This window comes from Lepidochelys kempii, chromosome 1, assembly GCF_965140285.1.
Source record: "Lepidochelys kempii isolate rLepKem1 chromosome 1, rLepKem1.hap1, whole genome shotgun sequence".
In the NCBI taxonomy this organism is placed as follows: domain Eukaryota; kingdom Metazoa; phylum Chordata; order Testudines; family Cheloniidae; genus Lepidochelys; species Lepidochelys kempii.
Window position 1 is genome coordinate 221,604,542 of NC_136380.1, and position 20,232 is coordinate 221,624,773.

Sequence of the window (20,232 nt, forward strand, 5' to 3'; positions counted from 1 at the left end):
CATTCTAAATTCCTCTTTCTTATTGCTTCTAATTTTCTTTGACAAGTTTACCTTTGAGCTGAAACTTCACATACTTGGTCTCCATCCAAATAAATTTGGGAGGATGTCAGAGGTGGATTTTGAGGAAAAATTGGTTCAGCTGGTTTTTAGTGAAATAACTGTGGAAACAAAAATACCTTGTCAATTTAAGTGGTTCCTTTTTTTTTTTTTTGACCGCTGTTAAGCAAGGTACTTGGGCACATGCTTAACTTTAAGCACTTGATCAGTCCCATTGACTTCATGTGTTTCAGGAACTGGGCAATGTTCCTGCAAGCCCTCTGCCCATGGAAGTCCTATTGAAATCAGTACATTTTGCATGTGGCTGGCTTGTAGGATTGATATGTATGGCTAGGGCCAGCACACTTGCTAAGTTTCAATTTTTTAAAATTGTAGGGTCAAATCATGGGATCACTGATTTAACTGGGAGTAGAATTTGGCCCATAATAATTTAAACTTATAGTTTATAAACTTTAAACTTATAATAATTTAAACTGTGCATATGCAGTAGTTGTAGCAGATCTTTCCGTTCTGAAATTCGATCTGCACTGTGTATGCTGCCCCTTCCCCAGCATATGGGATTTCACATGAAAGCTTTTGCAGAATTCAAAAGCCAAAGCAAGCAGTTTGCCAGCAGAGTCAGTTAAGCAAAATGTGTAAATATACAATTAATATTACAGGCCTGGATCCCACAAGCATTTACTACAGGATATGTCATTCAGTACTGGGAGTTGTCCCATTGACTTCAAATGATTGACTCCTTGCATTAAACAAGTGGCATTGACGGTATTCAGGATCAAGATTCAGTCTACTCTAACATACATAATTTAATGCAAAAAAGGTGAATAGATTATGAAAAATTCCATTGCCCAGCTGCAGTTCCACTTTTACCCCAACTCGTCTGCTACTCGCAAAGACTATTTAAATGCCACAGTTTGGGGTGATATTGTTTTACTTAGTATTTTTATTGTTTCTCCCCCTGCCTCTTCTCTCTCCCTCTTTTTTTTTAAAAAAAGGATATTACAAACCCAACTACCACACTAATTCAACATTAAAGCTGAAACTGTAAACACACCAAAGTCAGGAAATTATAACGCTTAGACTTCCCTGAATCTGGAGCAACATTACATTTGTCACATTACACAAGTGCACTAATCATGTTGATGATTGTTTATGCCTCTAAAAACAACATGGACAGTTCAGGCAATGTCGCCAAGTTAGCAAAGCTTTGGGAATCTTAGCTCTGGAATTTCCTGATTTTGAAGTGAGCTGTAGCTCACAAAACCTTATGCTCAAATAAATTGGTTTGTCTCTAAGGTGCCACAAGTCCTCCTTTTCTTTTTGCGAATACAGACTAACACAGCTGCTACTCTGAAACCTGATTTTTTGTGTTTAGGTTCTTAAACTTAAAATCACACTGAGGTAATGTTTTGCATTTCATTCTTTTAAACTTTCCTGACAAATACTGGGATTCCATTAGATTTTACAATCTAAACAGGATTAGATCTGATCAGCCGTTGTACATGAAACCACCAAGGACCAACTACTTACTGGAGGAAGTGGTGTTAGTATTTCAGTAAGCAGAACTGCCATAGGTAGCTTTTCAGTAGGTAGCATGAAGTCACTGCTGATCTAGTCCCCAAGCATGGTGGCTCAAAATCAAGCCGTAGATATTTCAGCAAACTTCTCAGTTGGATTTCAATGAGGAATTCTGCATTAAAATCAAGGCCACAATGTTAGGGGATATTGTGCTACTGGAAGTACTATCTTTCAGGTAAGATGTATGTAATATCTGACTCTGAGTCTTCTAGACTACCTTGGGTGATTAAAAATGTATAAATTCCAATTTATGTAGGTACTTTTGCCTGTTTGAATTCTTCCTGCCCTTTTAATTGAATAGTTTTCTTCCTTATTTTCTACTGTTACATTACTGGAAGTCTACAGGTAGCATTATTGCAGATAATGCTCATGCGGGGTGGGGGGAGCGGTGCTGAAAATTAAAGTGTAGACACACCTTGTGTCTACATATTCAGTCCTGGTGTGAATGGACACAACTCCAAACACATTAGTGAGCTTACAACACTTTAAAATAAATTCTAGGATTTACTTTAAAACAATCTCACCCGATTCTGCACCACCACCACTTTTCCTAGCTGTAAAAAAAAACCAGTCTCATTTTCACGCCACAGAAAAATTTTTACTGAGTGTCTTTTTGTTTACTTCACAGAGTTTTCCAAGTGATGTTGATGTTTGAAAGAAAAAAAGTCTCCTGAACGTAAAGTTTTTACTTAAACAAATTGACTAGTAAAAGGAAGAAAAAAAATAAGTTAAGGCAATATGGAAAAATAGGGAGATACCATTTGTTTTCTCTTACTTCTGGATCAAAACTACCTTTTAATAAAATGGCTCATTAAATGTACTGCAACACATTGCCGTTGCAGCTTGTTGTTTTTGTCAGTGTGTATCAATGCCACCATGGAAACACCACAGGCTTGCTGAAATACATGTAGCATACACAGGAACACAGATCTGTCCGCACCTTTCCGTTTCTATTCAGCATTTCAACCACAGAGTGGAGCTAGTGCAAAAGCTAACAGTTAGTGGGCAAACCCTAATTCCCTCCTTTCCTAGTCACCCGAGATATAGGTAAACCCAATGAAATATTGGCTTTACCTATCCTTTTATTTACTAAAGTGCATCTCACATGTGTATAAATGTCATAATAAATATACTGTTTTACTGTGTAATTTACCGTGTAATACACAAATTAAATAGCTAGAGACACACACATCTACAGAAACTATTTTAAAACATAAGTGTTTGAAGGCTCACCCAGGCCTAAAAGGAACAGATCAATGCTTTAGTCATCAGCACAATTTAAAACCACAAAATAAATATCATACTTTCTTTCCGTGGCATGTATGTAGTAATATTTGTAAGTCTTCAAAGTAATCTCACTGATATTTTAAGGACTGAATAGAGTATCCGTTTAATAAAGTATTACCCTGTCAGTACTTCTGACATGATGGTTACCTTTAAAACAAATCAATCGTTTTCACAGGTAACCATTCTACTCTTTCACTTTATTAGCAACAGTTTTACATAATATTGAAAGCTGTAGAAGAGCCACTTGTAATTCTAAGGATTATGGTGAAAATGTAGAACAAATGAAGATAAACACTTGCAAAGGTGGATAGAAAAATATGTCAGGAGCAGTTTTGAACCCTTTAAGGGAAAGTCTGGGAAACTGAAAGTAATGAACATATCTTCGCTTTCTCTAGCTGTGAAAATGAATACCCCGTCTACAATGCTTTTTACAGAGCACACATATTTGGCAAGATTAAGGTGTCACATCTCAAATTACAAGGCGTGTTGTTGGCATGCAGACACAAGTACAGAGCAAAACCCCTCAAGTTGTGCACAATGCATGGTTCTGGTTGGTTTACCTCCCATCAGAGGTAGCCAGCCCCTCCATGCAGAAATCATTTACTTGTAGTCTACTTGTTTCCCTTCTTTTTCCTGGACTGGCTGCAATAGCGAAGTTCCCGGCTCTGGGCTGTCTTCAGAACCTTAACCCTTTGACTGCTGCTGCTGGAGCATAGTACTGGCCTGCCACAGGAAATATTTGTATTGCTGGCTATTCAGGAGATTTAAAAGGCACCCAGGTCTGACTGCACTGTGTGTATGAGGGGGAAGAGAATTTACATCTGACTCCACTTTTTTTTTTTTTTTTTAGAGCCTTTGTAACAAAAAGTCTTGATGGAAGTTCTGCAGACAGGGAGAGTGTGAAGAAGAAAACACGTTACAGTTGCTCAGCCTTTAAGCTACCTGTGGATTGTGAGAGCAGCAAGTTTTAGCAGAATATTCTTAGGAAGCATTGGTGGAAGACTGCACTTTTTCCTTCTGAGCCAGGGCATTCAGATGCGACAATCAGCTCAGGCAGTGATGATGATATAAGGCAGGTACACTGTGTATAGTACAGAGGTCCGCAATGGTGGTATTTTACGGATGATGATAGTCATATTTTTTTAAAAGTCAACTTTTCAATTGACAGCTGAAAATAGATCCCTAAAACGTGACAAACCTCCAGCTAGATTTAAAGGTTCAAAGGGAGCTAGAAAGATGTTCTGAGGGCATGGGAGGTGAAATCACACTATACAAAACAAGGTGGAAACTAGTTGGGGTAAATAATGAAATCATATAAAACACATCATCACACAGAACTGAGATTCTTGAAGGAAATGTCTTCCCCAGAAGAGCGCGCACCCCATACAAACGGGTTCTGTGTGCCCCCTTGATTGTGGTTATGACTTGCTCAAATTATACTTGAATCAAACAGAAAAGAAAGATGACATAAGCATTTAAATTTAGAGAGAGACTATTAGAGGCACGCAGCTAAAATTATCAACGATCGCTGTGAGCGATCACTCCAAATAAAAAAAAGTTTGGAAACCAGTCACTGCTGACGGCTGATGAACTTTCCATGGTTTTGGCACCCCCAGTCCTTTTCTTAATGGGCTAATCTAGAAATCAAAACGTGAGTAATATCTGCCCACGAATCCACCCCTGGGTTCTCTTCTTACAAACGAATATTGCTTCCAAATTGGGGAGGACGGGGGGGCACTTGGCTAACAAAAATGCTAACGGACCAACCAACCCAGCAGGTTTAAAATTCGGAGTTATTTTTTTTTTAAAAAGGGGGGGGGGGGAGAGAAAGGCTTATTAGAATGTACTTCCTTCTGCTTTTCTTATTCACCTGTTTTATGTGCCCTTTAATGACTCCTGAACGTGGGTAAGAATAGCAACACATGTAAACAGTTTGACCAGGGTGTGTGAGCGCTGGAGAGAGGGTGGACCATTATAGACATTGGGGCTGTAAAATACTTGTCTTCTGAGAATCGTGTTTAGAAAGAGATGTTTATGATTTAACAAAGGAATTCTGTGAAGAGTTCCCTGGTGCGGACACTGTTCTTAAGAATAGGAGGAGATCCTGGTAGGGGGGGGATAAAATGATCAACAGGTCTTTTAAATGGTGCTTCTTTAAAACACACACACGGGGGGGTACCTTTATGGGGGGCTTGTTCGTTTGCAAATAAAAAAAGGGGGGGGGGGGCTTCACTCGCCGGCTTTCCCAACCAGGCAGCGTTACTGGAAAGGGTAGGTAGAGAAGGCAGAGTGTGGCAATAAAGGGGTTAATCCGCAGAGCACGGAGCCATCTGGCTGAGCTGGTTTGTTATAATCGAGCAGATTATGTTCACGGGACTCAGAGTTTAAGGCTCCTCTCCCATAGAGCAACTCTGCCCAGCCCAAGCAAACCAGCTTTGGGACTTTGAATGAACATATTTACATCAACCTCTCTCTTCATGTCGACTTCTCTGGAAACATTCACACAGATGCCATGGTTACTCCTACCACGGTAAGGGAAATATGACATTTTCTAATAGGGTCGTGGGGCGGGGGGAGAGAAGAGGGGTTCTTTAAAAACCTGAAAAGGGGGGGTCGTCTCTTTGAAAGATCTGTCCCAACCTCTGGAGCCTGTCTCGGTGCGTTCACCCCCAGATCTTTCTTTAGTCTGGAGACTCCACTCTCGCTGTTCTCCACCGCCTGCAGCTCAGGGTCCGCTGCAGGGAAGCAGCCCGGGGGGGCGGGGGGATAATATAAGGTGCTAAAGGAATCCGATTTAAGAGGCAAAAGCAAAGACGACTCGCGGCTTTATTTTAAGAGGGAAGCCAGCACCTTCAGCTATAACAAAAGCGTTGCAAAGCCTGAGCAGGGAATGCAAGAATCAGCTTCAGCACACTTGCCCCGGGGGAAAGTTAGAGGCCCTGAGCGGCAGCGTCAGACCCCCCCGCAGTTTCTAGACCTCGTAACTAACTTCCCTGGCGCTTTTTCTTGTGCCAGACACAGAGCGCCCATGCATGACCTTTTAAAACTACCCCCACGTTCCCTTCAAACCCAACAGCTCCCTTCTCTGGAGGGGACCGGAGATCAAAGGGTTATCTGCGTCTAGGTGAACCGACGGATTCGCGTGGAGTTGGCAGGGCTGGGACCCTGCTCCGACACTGTGCGAGTCCCAGGCTCTGGAAAGCGCCTTCTAGGAATGCAGCAGGCAGCCCCACGCGCGCGGAAAGGGGAATGAAAGCGGCTTCTCAGCCAAACAGCTGAACCGAAGCTTAGAAAGTCAGTTACTGACCTGGGGGGGGGGGGTATTTTGGGGTGGGGACCCAACAGCTCTTAGCCAAGGGATAGTGTGTGTGTGAGTGAGGGGGTGTCCTCGGCTGGTTCAGATAGTTCTCCAATCCGTTCGTAATCCTTCGTTAAAGCAAGCATTTGCCTCCCCTCTGGCTCCCTAAATGCGCCCTACCTCGAGGGAGGAATGGCTGGGGTCGAATTAGGCTACTACGCGGGCCGTGCCTGATTCCCCTATTGCAAACCCGTGACTGAGAGACGAGAAGAGGGCTTCCTTTTCCAGAGACGGGGATGTGCGAGGTGGGCTCCGCTCCCTTCCTCGAAGCGCTCCGAGAAAGCCCCCCCTTTGCTGCTCGGCTGGTGCGAAGCGTGCACCCGGCCTGGGAAGTTTGCCCTCGCGCTGTGCCCACCGACAAGTGCCCTGACAAAAGACAGGCCTCCCAGGCTCAGCCACGCCTGCTCTTGTGTACAAGAAAGTGACAGGCTGCAACTCCTGCCAGAGGGGTCAGCAACAGCCGACGTACAACAACCCCAGCCCCCCGCTTGTGGCCCAATGGACAAAAGCAGCCGACAGGCCGGCGCGCGAGGAGTGAGTCCAGCTGCCTGGAGGAGGAAGGCTGGTCTGGGATACACACGTGCCCGTATCAGGAGCTCTGGGTGTGCGAGAGAAAGGAGGCGAGGGGGAGGGAGGCTAGGTATGAATGGGAGGAGTGTGTAGGGAAGCGGGGGTGTATCAGTGGGGCTAGGGAGGGGGTGCTGTGGCGTGGTAGGCTGTTGAGGTTAGGGATGTGTTTTTTTTTTTGTTTTTTTGCTGGGGGGATTAAGTGGTGTGTGTGTGTGTGTGTAAAGGGGAAAGATCAGGGGTGTGGGGGTGTGAAAGGATTGTGCCAGAGGAGAGGGAAGGCTGTGTGTGTTTGGTACACATGACAGGTGAAGGGTGCCAGGGGGAACGCAGCTGGGTGAGTGGTTGGAAATCAGGGGTGTGTTTGGGGGACCGCAAGGGGAAGTAAACACGTAGGAGGGAGAGAGGAGAAAGGGTGTGGACTGGGGATAGGGTTGGGGGTGGTGTGAAGTTGTTGGGGGGGATGTAGGGGTGGGGGGGATGGGAGGTTCTGTAGTGGAGGCATAGGATGAATGGGTGGAGGGGGAAGGGCACAAGGCTGTTTGTTTGGGGAGGACAGGCAGCTAAGGAATGCCTGTGTGGGGTCTAAAATGAGGCCTGTAGGATTCTGTTGGGGGGGGGGGTCTGTGTATGGAAGGTAGGGGCCCTGTGGAAGCAGAGAGCACCTCAGGGAGTGGGGGCTGGAGAGGAAAGGGTATGCAGGGCGGGGATGGTGGGTGAGTGTGGGGGAAGATCAAGGGAACTGCAAAGGTGTATGGGGAGGGAAGAGACTGAAGTGTGCAGAGCAGGTGGCCAGGGGTTGTGGGTGAGGGAGGTCAGGAGGCTGGTGGAGCCAGGAAAAGTTCTCATGTGTAGCTGGGAGGCAGGGTTGAAGTAAAAGGTGCGAGTGGGGATTGGAAGGGGGGGTGGGTGAGCTAATGGGGATGAAGTGTGAAGGGAGGGTAAAGATGGGGTGGGGTTTGAGGAATGTGGATGTAGATGGAAGGATGAGGGATGAAAAGAGGGTGTAGATGGGAGGGAAATGCATGGGGTTCATGTGAAGGGTAGGTGAGCGGCACAAACACAAGGCATAGTTTTAGAAGCGAGATGGGGTGTGGAAGTGAGAAACATTGTGAGAGGAGGGAGAACAAAGTGCAGGGGTGTATAAAGTTGTGGGGGTGTAAGGAGTGAGGTAATGGGTGTGGGGTGCAGAAGGGGCTTAGGCAGAAGAGGAAAAAAAGATGCATGTTTGTGGGAGGTAGGAAGCATATATGGGAGAAAGTAAGGCACATGGGGGCAAAGTGTGATGAAAGGGACAGCAATAGAGTTGTATGTGTTGGGGGAGGTCAGTGTGAATTCAGGGCTGGGTAAGGAGAGTGTGATTGTCTGAAGGGGGATGGAGGTATAAGGTGTGGGTGCGATGAGAGAAAGAGGGGGTGAGGGAAAGGGAACAGTACATTAGCAGAGAAAGGGGCTATAATTATGTATTGACACTATGTAAGGTGTGGGGAGCAGAGGGAGTGGGAGGGCTGGTTATGTGGAGGGATAATAAGGGTATATGTCTGAGGGGAGTCAGGAGTGGGAGGAGAGTGTGTGGTATTATGGGAAGGCAAGGGGTGTTGGTAGGGGCATAGATTACATGCAGAGGAAGAGGAAAGGGGATGTTGGAAATAGTTAAGGAGTTAGTGATGAGGAAGCCGGTATATCTGTGTGAGGGGTTCAGGAATATGGTTGTGTCTTTGGGAAGTATGGGGGGATGGTGACAGGTTATGTCATGAGAGTGGGGAAGGGCATTATGGGTGTTTATGAGTGAAGGAAACGGCTACTCAAGGATGAATAAGTAAGTAGTGGGGAGGGAAGAGGGTCAGGATGTGTGAGGATGCATGGATAGCGTGGGGGGTTTGTGGGAGTAGGCAAGTAAGGAGAGCTATGGGGTGGATGGAGTGTGTGTGGTGAGGAATAGGAATGAGTGTGTTGGGGGGGTCTGGTCTAAATGCAGGACAGTATGGATGTAGGTATGAAGGATGTTGTGTAAAAGGGTGTGGGAGGTTACATATGCATGAATGACAGTGTGAGTAGTTTTGGATGTCAGTTTGGTGTAGTGGAGAGGGTATGGGAAGGGTAGATGAATTCTTGTTGCAGGTGGACGCAAGTGATGGGGGGGGATTGGTAGACGTGGTTACTGTTTGTGAATTGGGTTAGGGATGTGTGGGTCCATGGGGGTTGTGTGGGAGGTGGTGTTTAGATTATCAGCAGAGAGCTTTAGAGGGAATTGTGTGTTGGGGTAGGGAGACAGTAGTAAGTTTGGGGACATGCAGTAGATGAGCTGTGTGTAAGAGCCTGTGATTATTGAGGGGCTTGTTTCTGGGCAAACGTTATAAAGGTGTGTGTGAGCAATGCTGTTTGTATGTGTATTGGGGAGGCTATTGGGAGACTGACGTGTGTGATGGGGTTGCAACAGGTCTGAACGTGGGGTCTGGTTGTGTTGGAACAAGGGGGTTGAGAGGCAGTACAGGTGTTAGAATGGGGTTAGAAGTTGTGTTTTTGTAAAGGGAGGAGGGAGAGGTGGCTAAATTGAATAGGAGTGTGAGAGGCTGTATGTATGTGTGAGGGCAGAGAAATGTGGGGGAGAAAGGTGAATTGCAAAGGTGAAGAGCACCATCTCGGTGTACCTGAAGGAAGAGCATCTGGCTGAAGTTGAAGACTGAGGCAATGCTGAAGGCAAGAGGGAAACACTGAGGAAGTCTTTTCTCCATAACAATCCTATCCATTTGAGGCATGTGTTCTCAGATTGTTAAATTGATCTGCAGACTTGGGGTCCTCTTAGGCACTGTGCTATGCTTGTATACACTGATAACCACAGTGAAAAATGCTGCCCACTTCCATCTGCAGCTGGTCAGAAGATTGAGTCTGGTATGATCAGGCAAAGATGTGGCTACTGTGATCGGCTCAAACGCAACACCACAGCTCGAATATTGCAGTTCTGTGGGCCAGGACCTCAGCAAGCATTGAAGACAATGTAGTTTTGCTGACTTGCACCAGCTGAGAATCTGGCCCATTATAACCAGGAATCCCCATGTTCTGCAAAAGCCCTAGCAACTTCAGGGCTCAGCAAGCCCACTTGGTAAGCAACAAAGCATGCCAAGAAAACATCATCCTAATTCAATACTATCTGTACTGATTCTCCACTGAACGCGGAGTCCAACTCAGGATCCTTTTCCGAATTTTTCAAATCCATGCATGGAATTGGTTCTAGCTACCTAATAGACCATTTCCCTCTGTGTGTGATCACAAACTCCCATGATCGTTACATCCCACTGGAACAATGAAGCACTTGACCAACAGAGGGAGACTCATGACCACAGGAGACAGACACTCCATAGGAACTGTGCCAAGACTATGGAACTCATCGCCAGATGAAATAAGAATGACTACAAGTGTGCTGAGCCCACAGCTTAGTCCAAACAATCCCACATTAATACTCTTACTTATACCAAAGCTCATGCTTTATATTCCATAATATTAAAAAAAAACAGCAGCAAACAAATCCATAAGCCTGCCAGAACGGAAGGGAAACACATTGGTTGCAGAGGTGCAGTTGGTGCTGGAGTTTCAGGGGCATACAGGAAGGTGTGGGACTTTAGGGGCAAGAGCATGGGGATACGTATTAGCTTTGGCAAACTTCATACACAATCCTGACAACAAAGCTATTGAAATCTATATTTGCAAAGAGTGGAGGATATTATTTTCTGTGGGGACGTCTGTGTCCATGATGACTAAGGGTTATATGACAGGTTTCAGAGGAACAGCCGTGTTAGTCTGTATTCGCAAAAAGAAAAGGAGTACTTGTGGCACCTTAGAGACTAACCAATTTATTTGAGCATGAGCTTTCGTGAGCTACAGCTCACTTCATCAGATGTTTACCGTGGAAACTGCAGCAGACTTTATATACACACAGAAATCATGAAACAATACCTCCTCCCACCCCACTGTCCTGCTGGTAATAGCTTATCTAAAGTGATCAACAGGTGGGCCATTTCCAGCACAAATCCAGAAAACCTGGATTTGTGCTGGAAATGGCCCACCTGTTGATCACTTTAGATAAGCTATTACCAGCAGGACAGTGGGGTGGGAGGAGGTATTGTTTCATGATTTCTGTGTGTATATAAAGTCTGCTGCAGTTTCCACGGTAAACATCTGATGAAGTGAGCTGTAGCTCACGAAAGCTCATGCTCAAATAAATTGGTTAGTCTCTAAGGTGCCACAAGTACTCCTTTTCTTTAAGGGTTATATGTTTCCCTTTCTGTGACTGTTAGAGGAGAGGTAAGGGGAGTAATAGTTTGCGGCAGCAGAGGTGTGTGGATAACAAGGACTGTGGTGTAGAGGAGGGGGTTTTGTGTGGGAGGTGTCTATCCACCTATGGTTGTAGGTCTGTCAGTGCAGGATGTGGAATTAGGTGGGGGGGAAGGGAGGGGAGGGGAAATGTGTGAAGAGTGGGTGGTAGGATGTATATATGGCATAGCTGGGGTGTCGAGAATTTGTTGGGTGTTGGAAGGAATGTATAAAGCTAGACTGAGAGAGAGATAGACACGGCCTTGTGAATACTGCCTCTAGTGTGGTGCTGTACTTCCCAATGAGAAGCCCCAGGAAAGATTGAATGTATGGTGCCACTTTTGTCATCTCTCCCCAGGCACAAATAGTACAACCTACTTCCACTGATGCAGTTAGCCTGCTGTGTGGGCCACTGCAGTAGTGGGGGTGGTGCCAGAGTTCTGCCTTCTCCCTATCCATTGTGTTCTTCTGGGGCATATGATACCTCAAGGGGGGGGTGTCCTTGTACTCCTTTGCCGCACCCCCTCCACACTCAGTTTCCCAAGCACACTCACCTGTGGTTTCCCAGTCTGCTCTATAGTGAGGGATTGGGAGTTTTGTGTACAGTGGAGGTGTGTATAAATGGTAGGGGGTTGATGTGGGTGTATATACTTGTATATAGTAAGGTGATGTCATCTGGAGCTCAAATACAATCAATCAATCAATTCCATCTCAGGGTTATAGAAAGAGATGGCAGTTCATCTCATGTGTTTCCAGAACAAGGCAATCTTCAAAGCACTGTAAACAGTTTCTGTGCATCAGCTAAGTGCTTTGGTCTAACCATCACCTTAAGCAAGATAGCAATAAATGTCACAGCCATCAGCTGGTCATTCACACCCTTTGAACAATAAGTTCCTCTACTGTGGATTTGTCTAAACTACAGATTTTGCACTTGTTACTCATGTTAGCCAAGTTAATAAATTTGGACAATCCACAAATATTTGTTCCTAGGCAGAGCCTTAGGGTAAACCACACATGTTTGTGGAATGTCTAGATTAGCATTTCCAAAGCTGGTAGTTAGATCAAGTTAATTGGCAATCAGTTAATTCAGGTTACAACAGAAGCAAAACATCTAGCATAGGTATACCCTGAAGGGCTTGTCTACGCTTGAAAGTAAATATGGATTAACGTAGGGTGTGCATTTAAACAATAGCTATTCTGGAATAACTCCATGTATAGACAAACCCTAAAATCGAGTCCTCTCCAACAGACTGACCATCACTCATGAGGTGAATGACCAAATTCACAAGACTAGCAGTTCCTTTGATCTGTTGAGATGCAGGATTTGGAATGCATGAGGATTCAGCTCCAAACCAAGATCAGATTTTATCTTCCTGCTTTTGCAGCTATGATATATGGGCCTCATAACAATGGCTCACAAATCTATTGGCTACATTAAATCAATGCTTCCAAAGTACTATCCTTAGGATAAATGTTCAGGACCACGAAGCACTGAAGTTTTTGATAATGTTGGCATCAAAGCTGCAGTAACAAAGGTAAAAATGAGACATACAAGCTATGCCACCAACCGGCCTGATGAAAATAAAATAAATAAAATAATACTTTATAGCCAGCCAAACCAAGAAAGATGCATCCAAAGGAGAAGGGCAGAAGAAATGCTTCAGACACATTTTGGAAGAATCTAAATGCATGCAGGGTTAATTTGTTTCATCCTGTGGAATATACTGCATGTAAGAGAGCTACATGGAGAATACTGGAGCACCAAGAAGCAGGCAACAGTGCCCAGTGACACCTTTGAACCAACAGAAACCTCACCCTACATGGTGGCACTGAACCTGCCAAGAGTACAGTTATGGAGGGGTGGATGTGTGTTTATGTAGAGAAGTACACATAATCTCATGGTAGATGCAAGACACCTATATGTTTGTGCAGGGTATATTTGTTAGGATCTTGTACGTGTGATTATAGAAGAGACCTATTAAGTTAATCTGCTGGATCTCCTATTCACAATGTAGCATTGTATTCTCAAGCACTTTCGTACAGTCATGTTTTAAATGACTGTTTCCATCACCTCCTTTGGAGTCAATTCCACAATTTAAATCTCAAGTTATGGAATTTCCTGATTCAGCTTATATTTGCTTGTCCTCCTAGTTAAATCTTCCTTAACCCTAAACACCTCCTCTCCCTCATTGGTGTTTACAATTTTCAAATACTTGTGCCCAGTTGTCTCCCTTAGCTGTCCACACTTAGTCATTGTTTGGCTATGTTATATAGTACATATTTAATTTTTTCTTACAAGTTATTCCTTCCAACTTTTAATCATTCTTGTTACTCTTCTATGAAGTCCCTCCAGTTTATCCCCATCTTTCTGGCACTGAGGTGTCCAAAAATGAAGGCAGTATTTCAGTTGTGCCAGAGATGGTGGACTTCTTTCAACTCTTTGTTCCATGAAATGTTGCATCTGCATGTCGCTGTAAACCACATTTGATTGATTTTTTTTTTTTACTACTCCCATATCACACTGGAAATACATATCTAATTTATTGCCCCATGTCATGCCTAGGTCTTTCAGCATTACTGCTTTCCAGCTTTCTCCCTTGCATTTAATCTTTGTGCTTCACATTAATTTTCCCCAGATGTATTAGCTTTGATATTTCTACTCTGAATCTTTTACTTTCTGCCCATTTTTCTAACCTTTCTAGAGCCCATTGTATTCTTTCCCTCATGGTGTTTGCAACACATCTCCGTTTAGTATGGTCTATAAATTGAACTACATGCTGTTTGTCCCACTTCTTCCACATCATTTAATGATACTATTAAAAAAACAGGTCTAACCCTGATCCCTGTGGTACCCCACCAGACACCTCCCCACCTTGATAATCACTGTTTATAATTGCTATTGGTTTCCTACCCTTCATCCAGTTTTCAATCCAGGTATGTTTTGGAGAAGATAGGAGGCATGTATCTGAACAGAAAATGTTTGGGGCAGGTGCCTGTGTGTGACTGGGAAAATGTTGTATTTTATTACTTTCACCTCCTCTTCTCTGGGCTTCCTGACACCCTCTTTGCCTCTCTAGTTCACATGAGCACTGCCACTAAAATGTCTTCATTTGTTGCTCTGACAGAATCATTGTTCCTCTTTGAATTTCTGCACGGCATCAAGATCAAGCTTCTTATTACTTTTAAAGCTCTGAATAACTCTGCCAATCATGCAAGCCTCATCTTGCTATTTGTCAGCTTCTCTCACAAATATTCCTATGCCTTTTCCATGCTGTCACCTATGCATCACATTCCCTTCCTGAGCACATTCGAGAAACCCTACAAGATGCATTCAAGTCTCTCCTGAACACCCATGGCTGCTGTGACACTTATGGGGAAACTGGCTAACTTATACTGACAACTATATAAGGAATAATTGGGAGTAATTTATATATTCTATTTCAAAAGAGAGAATATCCTGTGTAAATTTAACAGTTTATAATAAAGATGCTGGCAAATGACACTTCAACCACTCTACTAGAGATTCGATAAGAAAACAACTGTAACCTTGGTGATCACTCTACTTAAAGGACTATCTGAAAGAATAGTAATGAAGGATACTCCTGGAAAATAATAATTTTCATCTTTAGGCTCTAGAACACTGAAATTGATTAATCTTTGTACAATATTATTCTATTACAAGAGCTAGAGTTCAAAAGAGTGACTTGATACTCCAGGTTTTTCTTTTGATTAATTGTATTTATTGGTCAATACTTAAAGTTCTCCCATAGGTATAGATAAGAACTCACTTTCAAGGAATTAAGAAGCAAAACATTTTGTTGGATGAGCATATGAAAAGTAAAACTTCTTGATGTAGCTAGATGTGTGAGGGCATCAGAATTGCTAGGATTTATAATGTCTATAGCGATACTCCAGTGACTTTATCATAAACTTACAGAAAATAAAAAGTAGCATTATATAAAAGCTCTTCAGCACCAATCTGAGAATGCTACTAAGAAGAAGTCATCTACCAAATTTGGGAACCTGGTGTTCTTAGGCTCCAACAAATATGGGATGGGATTTTCAAAAGCACTCTGCATTGGCCTAACTCTGCTTCCACTGAAGTCAGTGGAAGTTTTACTATTGTCATCAATGGGAGCAGTTAGGCTAATGCTGACTGCTTTTGAAAATTCCACCCACGTTGTCAGTATATCTGTTACATTCCCACAAATGAAGGGTTACATTCCCCATTTATACAAAGTAGAGTTCCTGGTTTTCTTCAGTCATGCCTGGTGGGTGTCTTTAGCTCCCAAACATATCCCGGAATTCTTTGTCATCTGCAGCAGCATTTCAAAGAAGTTCTGCCTTGCCTGATCAAAGGACTTTGAGCCATTGTGGTGGAGTGTGGAGGAAGTAGAAAGGTGATGTGGTATGTGTGTATTGTGCATTTGGGAAATGGGTTTTGTCTGCCTCTGATAATGCAGGGTGTCAAATAGGATTGCCAGGTGTTCGTTTTTTTTTTACCTGAAAGTCTGGTCAAAAGGGGACCTGTACTGTCTGGTCAGATGTACTGACCGGACACCAAAAGTCCAGTTACTGTCAGGGAGAGGCAGGCATTAGGTCATCAACCTGTGCCAGCCTCTGCTCAGATGGGGCCACCTCCTACCTGCATCTCCTGAGCAGACAAGCTCCGCATCAGGGGCTGCAGCTCCTGTCCCAGCCCCAGAGATCCAGGGCGGGAGGGTAGTGGAGAGGATCGAGTAACAAGGAAGGGGAAATTGGACATCCATCAGTCCACTGAAATTATTCCACAGACTCTTATCCACTTAACTATCTTAGGGTTATATATGGCTACCTATCACTCTGGTGCATTAGTACTTTCCTTGTAAAAATCAGTAACAATAGCAAAGTCCTTAGTAGACTTCATGGAGACTTCACACATCTCTCTTTTGGGGGCAAAAAACCACTGTGCTTGGGTAGGGTTTTGGGGACTGATTATTTAGATGTTAATTTACTCTTTTTAAGGGGCTGGGATGATGGTAGAGGGTTTTGGAGTAGAAAGGGGTATCAATATTAGGAGTATCGCCCTTATAGCAGAAAGATCTTTTTCAAGAGGAAGGCTTTGCTGTGTCTCCTAAAGATGATCAAGGCTCTGGATTTGCCCAATATCCTCTTGGAGTGTGTTCTGTAGTCAGATCTAGTAGATCTTGCCAAGGGTATGGCTACACCACAGCGGCCCAACTACCGTGCTGCAGCTGTGCTGCTGTAGTGTAGACACTACCCACAACAATGAAAGGGGTTTTTCAATCCGTGTAATTCATCTACTTCCCCGGTAGCAAGGTTGTCAGAAGAATTTTTCTGTTGACCTGGCTGTGTCTACATCAGGGGTTAGGTTGACTTAACTATGTTGTACAGGGCATGAGTTCCCTCCATCCCACACCCCCCAGTCCTGAGCAACATAGCTAGGTCAATCTAATTTTTAGATGTAGACCAGGCCCAAGAATAGACTAGACAAGGTCAGACTGTGCTTTCAAGGCACTCCCTTGAGTAGAAGGCCGTGTGAAACTTCATGGCTTCACAAGGAGCTCAGGGAGGCAATATCCCTCACTGCTGTGTGCTGCATTTACAAGCAGTGCATACGCTGCACTTCACTTAGGATACAACAGCCTGCTCCCCTCCTTTCCCCATTGAGGCAGGAGGTCCCTATGCTCCTCAAAGTGGAGGGACTGAAACTGTACTTGGTCCTTGAGCAGGGTGTGTAAGGGAAGGGGAAGTTTTTTGTATCCTCTCTCCACCCCATGCGAGGGCCATTCATAGCTTAAACCATTCAAATATTTGTACAAGCCAGCTGTGTAGATTGAGTTATTTTATTCTTTATTGCTCTCTGCATTCTGTCCAGATTAGCTATTACTTTTTGGTAATGCTGGCAGGCTTCTAGAATTGAAAGCCGCATTTCAGGGGGTGAAGGCACCAAAGCCTAAAGGGCAGGGGTGCTCCTTCTTAGCCCTCCTCCTCCCCACTGTCCCCAGCCCCCTATCTTTTTTTCATCACCTGAACATACAACTGCCAAAAATTTAGGCAATACCTAACTTCAGCAGGTTTGATTCTGATCTCACTTAGACTGGTGTAACCCTGCTGACTACAATGGAGTTACTCCTCAGTCATACCACAGTGATAGCAGAATCAAGCCCTTTGTCTTTAAAGCACACACTAACACAAGTCACGCAATTAGATTAATACATTTCATACATACATTTTAACTCTGAATTCATGAATGTGTATCCAAATCTGAAATTGCCAAATTTCAACTGATAATTCTGCTAAGACCTATGTACAATTATATGCCACCAAATCATACTGCACATTCCTATCTAATTTACTCTGATCAGGGTGGGTGGTGTTTTGTTTTGTTTTTTTTAAATCATTTACTGCTTTTGCAAGTGTGTCTATCTGTGTGATGGACTGTTACTTTCATCCGCTGGGTCACCATCTGGATTTTCTTTTGTAAATCCTAGAATATGAAACCAGCCATTTTACCTCCCAAATTAAGACCAATAACTATGGATACTATCACATTTCATTTTAGTCTTCCTCAGGAATGAGTCTGGCAAAAAATCCCTTCAAAGCTCAAAGAGCCTTTTCAAAAATAAATTCCTTAGATATTTTAATGTCTTTAAAAAATGTTATAAGACAAGGAAATTCTGTAATGTAGAAATGCTATGCTAAGGGTGGAATTGTCAAATGTGTTCTGAATTGTCTTAACTTTGCTCCCACTGAAGTCAATGGTAAAATTTCCATTGATTTCAAGTGGAGCAGAGTTATGTTAATGGTGAGTGCTTTTGGAAAAAAAAAATCCACTCCAAATATTCAATTGCATTGCAGGCTTTAAAAATTATATATTACATAGTAACTTTCTTAGGTTACATAGGGAAAGTAAACAAACCATTCAGACCTTACAGTTTCCATTACAAGAGGCTTGCTTTCTTTGGTACTTTCTATACTACATTTATGACTGTGATAGGGATCCCAGTTACAACACAGTAACTGTGTCCCAGCTTTTTTATTATTTATTATTAAAGTGTGACCCTAACTGCCCCTTGATGCCAGCTGGCAAAGGACACACTGGAAAACACTGTTGTCAGAATATCTAGCCAAACAGTTTCTTGTAAGGTGTATTAAAAATTGGCAACACTCTTGTCATGAATATCATTGTGTGGTGTATATGTAGGTTGTGTATGAAGAGTTAAGAACATATTTCCAGCACACACACAACAGGTTTTGGAGGCAGTGGATACATAAGTCTACCCAAGCCAGGCAATGTTGTTTAGCCTGTGTCTCCAATGCAGATTGAGCAAGGTGAGGCCAAAGACAATGAAAGCACATTTACATCTAAGGTAAACAAAGTGATTATGCGAATTGAAAAAGCAAACAGACCAAAAGATGAGAGAGAGACAGCATGGTGTCTACACTCCAGCAGAGAAGAGGAACTTTGTCTGGGTTTACTTTGGAAATAATACATTTCAAAGGTTTATTGGACAATAAGAAGGGGGAGAGAACCCCTTAGTTATCCATCATGACGGAACATAGGGAACAGCACCTTCTGGCTGTTGTTTTTAACAGGATGAATCTCCTGCCCATGGTTCATTTATACCAAATGTGTTCCTACTTTGATTGCCATCTATAATACAGTGGCTACCATCTGAACAACACCATGTGGCCAAAGGTCACTCTGTGGCACCCTGTGTTTGTTTCCCCCTCTTCAATGGTACCGGAGATCCATCTCATTCTCCCCTTTTATCAGAGACCAATCCAAGTGCCCGTATTCTCCAGCATGTGTGACATGGCAGGGCTTCTCCCAAGTTTAACAAGCACTCACTGCCTTGCTCAATCTCCTTTAAACAGGGTTATTTGTCCAAGCATAAGCATATATCCAACAAAAACAGTTCCTCAGCTCACCCTTAGTCCTAGGGTTTCACAGCCTCCCCTCCAGGGGGTCTCCGGTAGTCCTGCTTCTTGTAGTTTCCCAGTTCCAGTAAGCTCCCTTGTTGCAGCAAGTTTTCATTCAGCCAGCTCTGTTCCCTTTCTGGAACACAGGCCCCAGGACTACCTCTCGCTTGTTCCAGGGAGCCATCACCAGCGTTAGCTCAACTCCTCTGTGGTTCCCATCCCCAAGCACAGCCTGCCCCAATTCCACTCTACCTGTCCTCTGACAGGTCTTTATAGCCCAAGGTGTAGCCCTGCCCATTTTCATTGGCTCAGCTGGGCCCATCTGCTCTCACACAGGAGAGCTGGGTATGGCCTACTCCATGGGGACAAACTACCCTGTGACACCATCCAACAATGGGGAGGAAGAAAAGATTCTTAAGCAACTAAGCATCTTCTGGGATGGGGATGAAAGAGAGCATGCCATGCCCCAACCTCTTGCCCCCTGAAATACTTAACTATTAATCAAAATGGAATTTCCTAAAATTGAAAAAGCACATTTTAAAAGTTAGATTACAACCCTCATCCTACACACAAAACAGCTGTCTGAAGTACGCTCCTATACAGAAAGTCGTCCTCTTTATTTATTTTAAATATAGGACCTCTGTATTCTTCAATAGCATTCAGCTACATAGGGCAAGTAGGATTTTAAAGCTGACACCTGCAGCTGGTGCCTGATCTCAGAAGCAGGAACATTACCTACCACACAGCGAGAATGGGAACATATGAATCTAGTACCATCTGTGAACTGAATTAAACATCCAGTTCACTTCCTTTTCCAGATTATTAATGAAGTTTTTAACACCACCGATCCCTCCAGTATTCCCTTCCAGAGAAGTCCACCCACACCGTAAAGTTGTTCAGTTTAGTTGCTACAGAATCAGAATAATGAATCCACAGTTAAGATTGTGACAGATTTCTTTCAAGTATTATTTTGACATCTTTCCCCTCCCCACCAACCCATACACGCAGGCCTTGTCTAAATGGGAAAGTTCTTTTTTTAGTATAACCTCATGTCTGAATTTAAATCAATGTAGTTATACCAGTCTGATCCCCATGCAGACACTCTTACTCTGGTATAAGATAAACTGAAAAGGCTCTCTTATGTTACT

The 20,232-nt window shown here is 43.6% G+C and overlaps 1 protein-coding gene across 1 annotated transcript in view; it reads left to right on the plus strand.

Moving 5' to 3' along the window:
* The first annotated feature begins 5,306 nt into the window (after positions 1 to 5,306).
* NTF3 (neurotrophin 3) overlaps positions 5,307 to 20,232 on the plus strand; it is a 56,339-nt gene continuing 41,413 nt past the window's right edge. Inside the window, exon 1 of the mRNA XM_073329523.1 lies at positions 5,307 to 5,452. Coding sequence (XP_073185624.1) covers positions 5,435 to 5,452 — 18 coding nt within the window. The 5' untranslated portion in view covers positions 5,307 to 5,434. The remainder of the gene's footprint in view (positions 5,453 to 20,232) is intronic.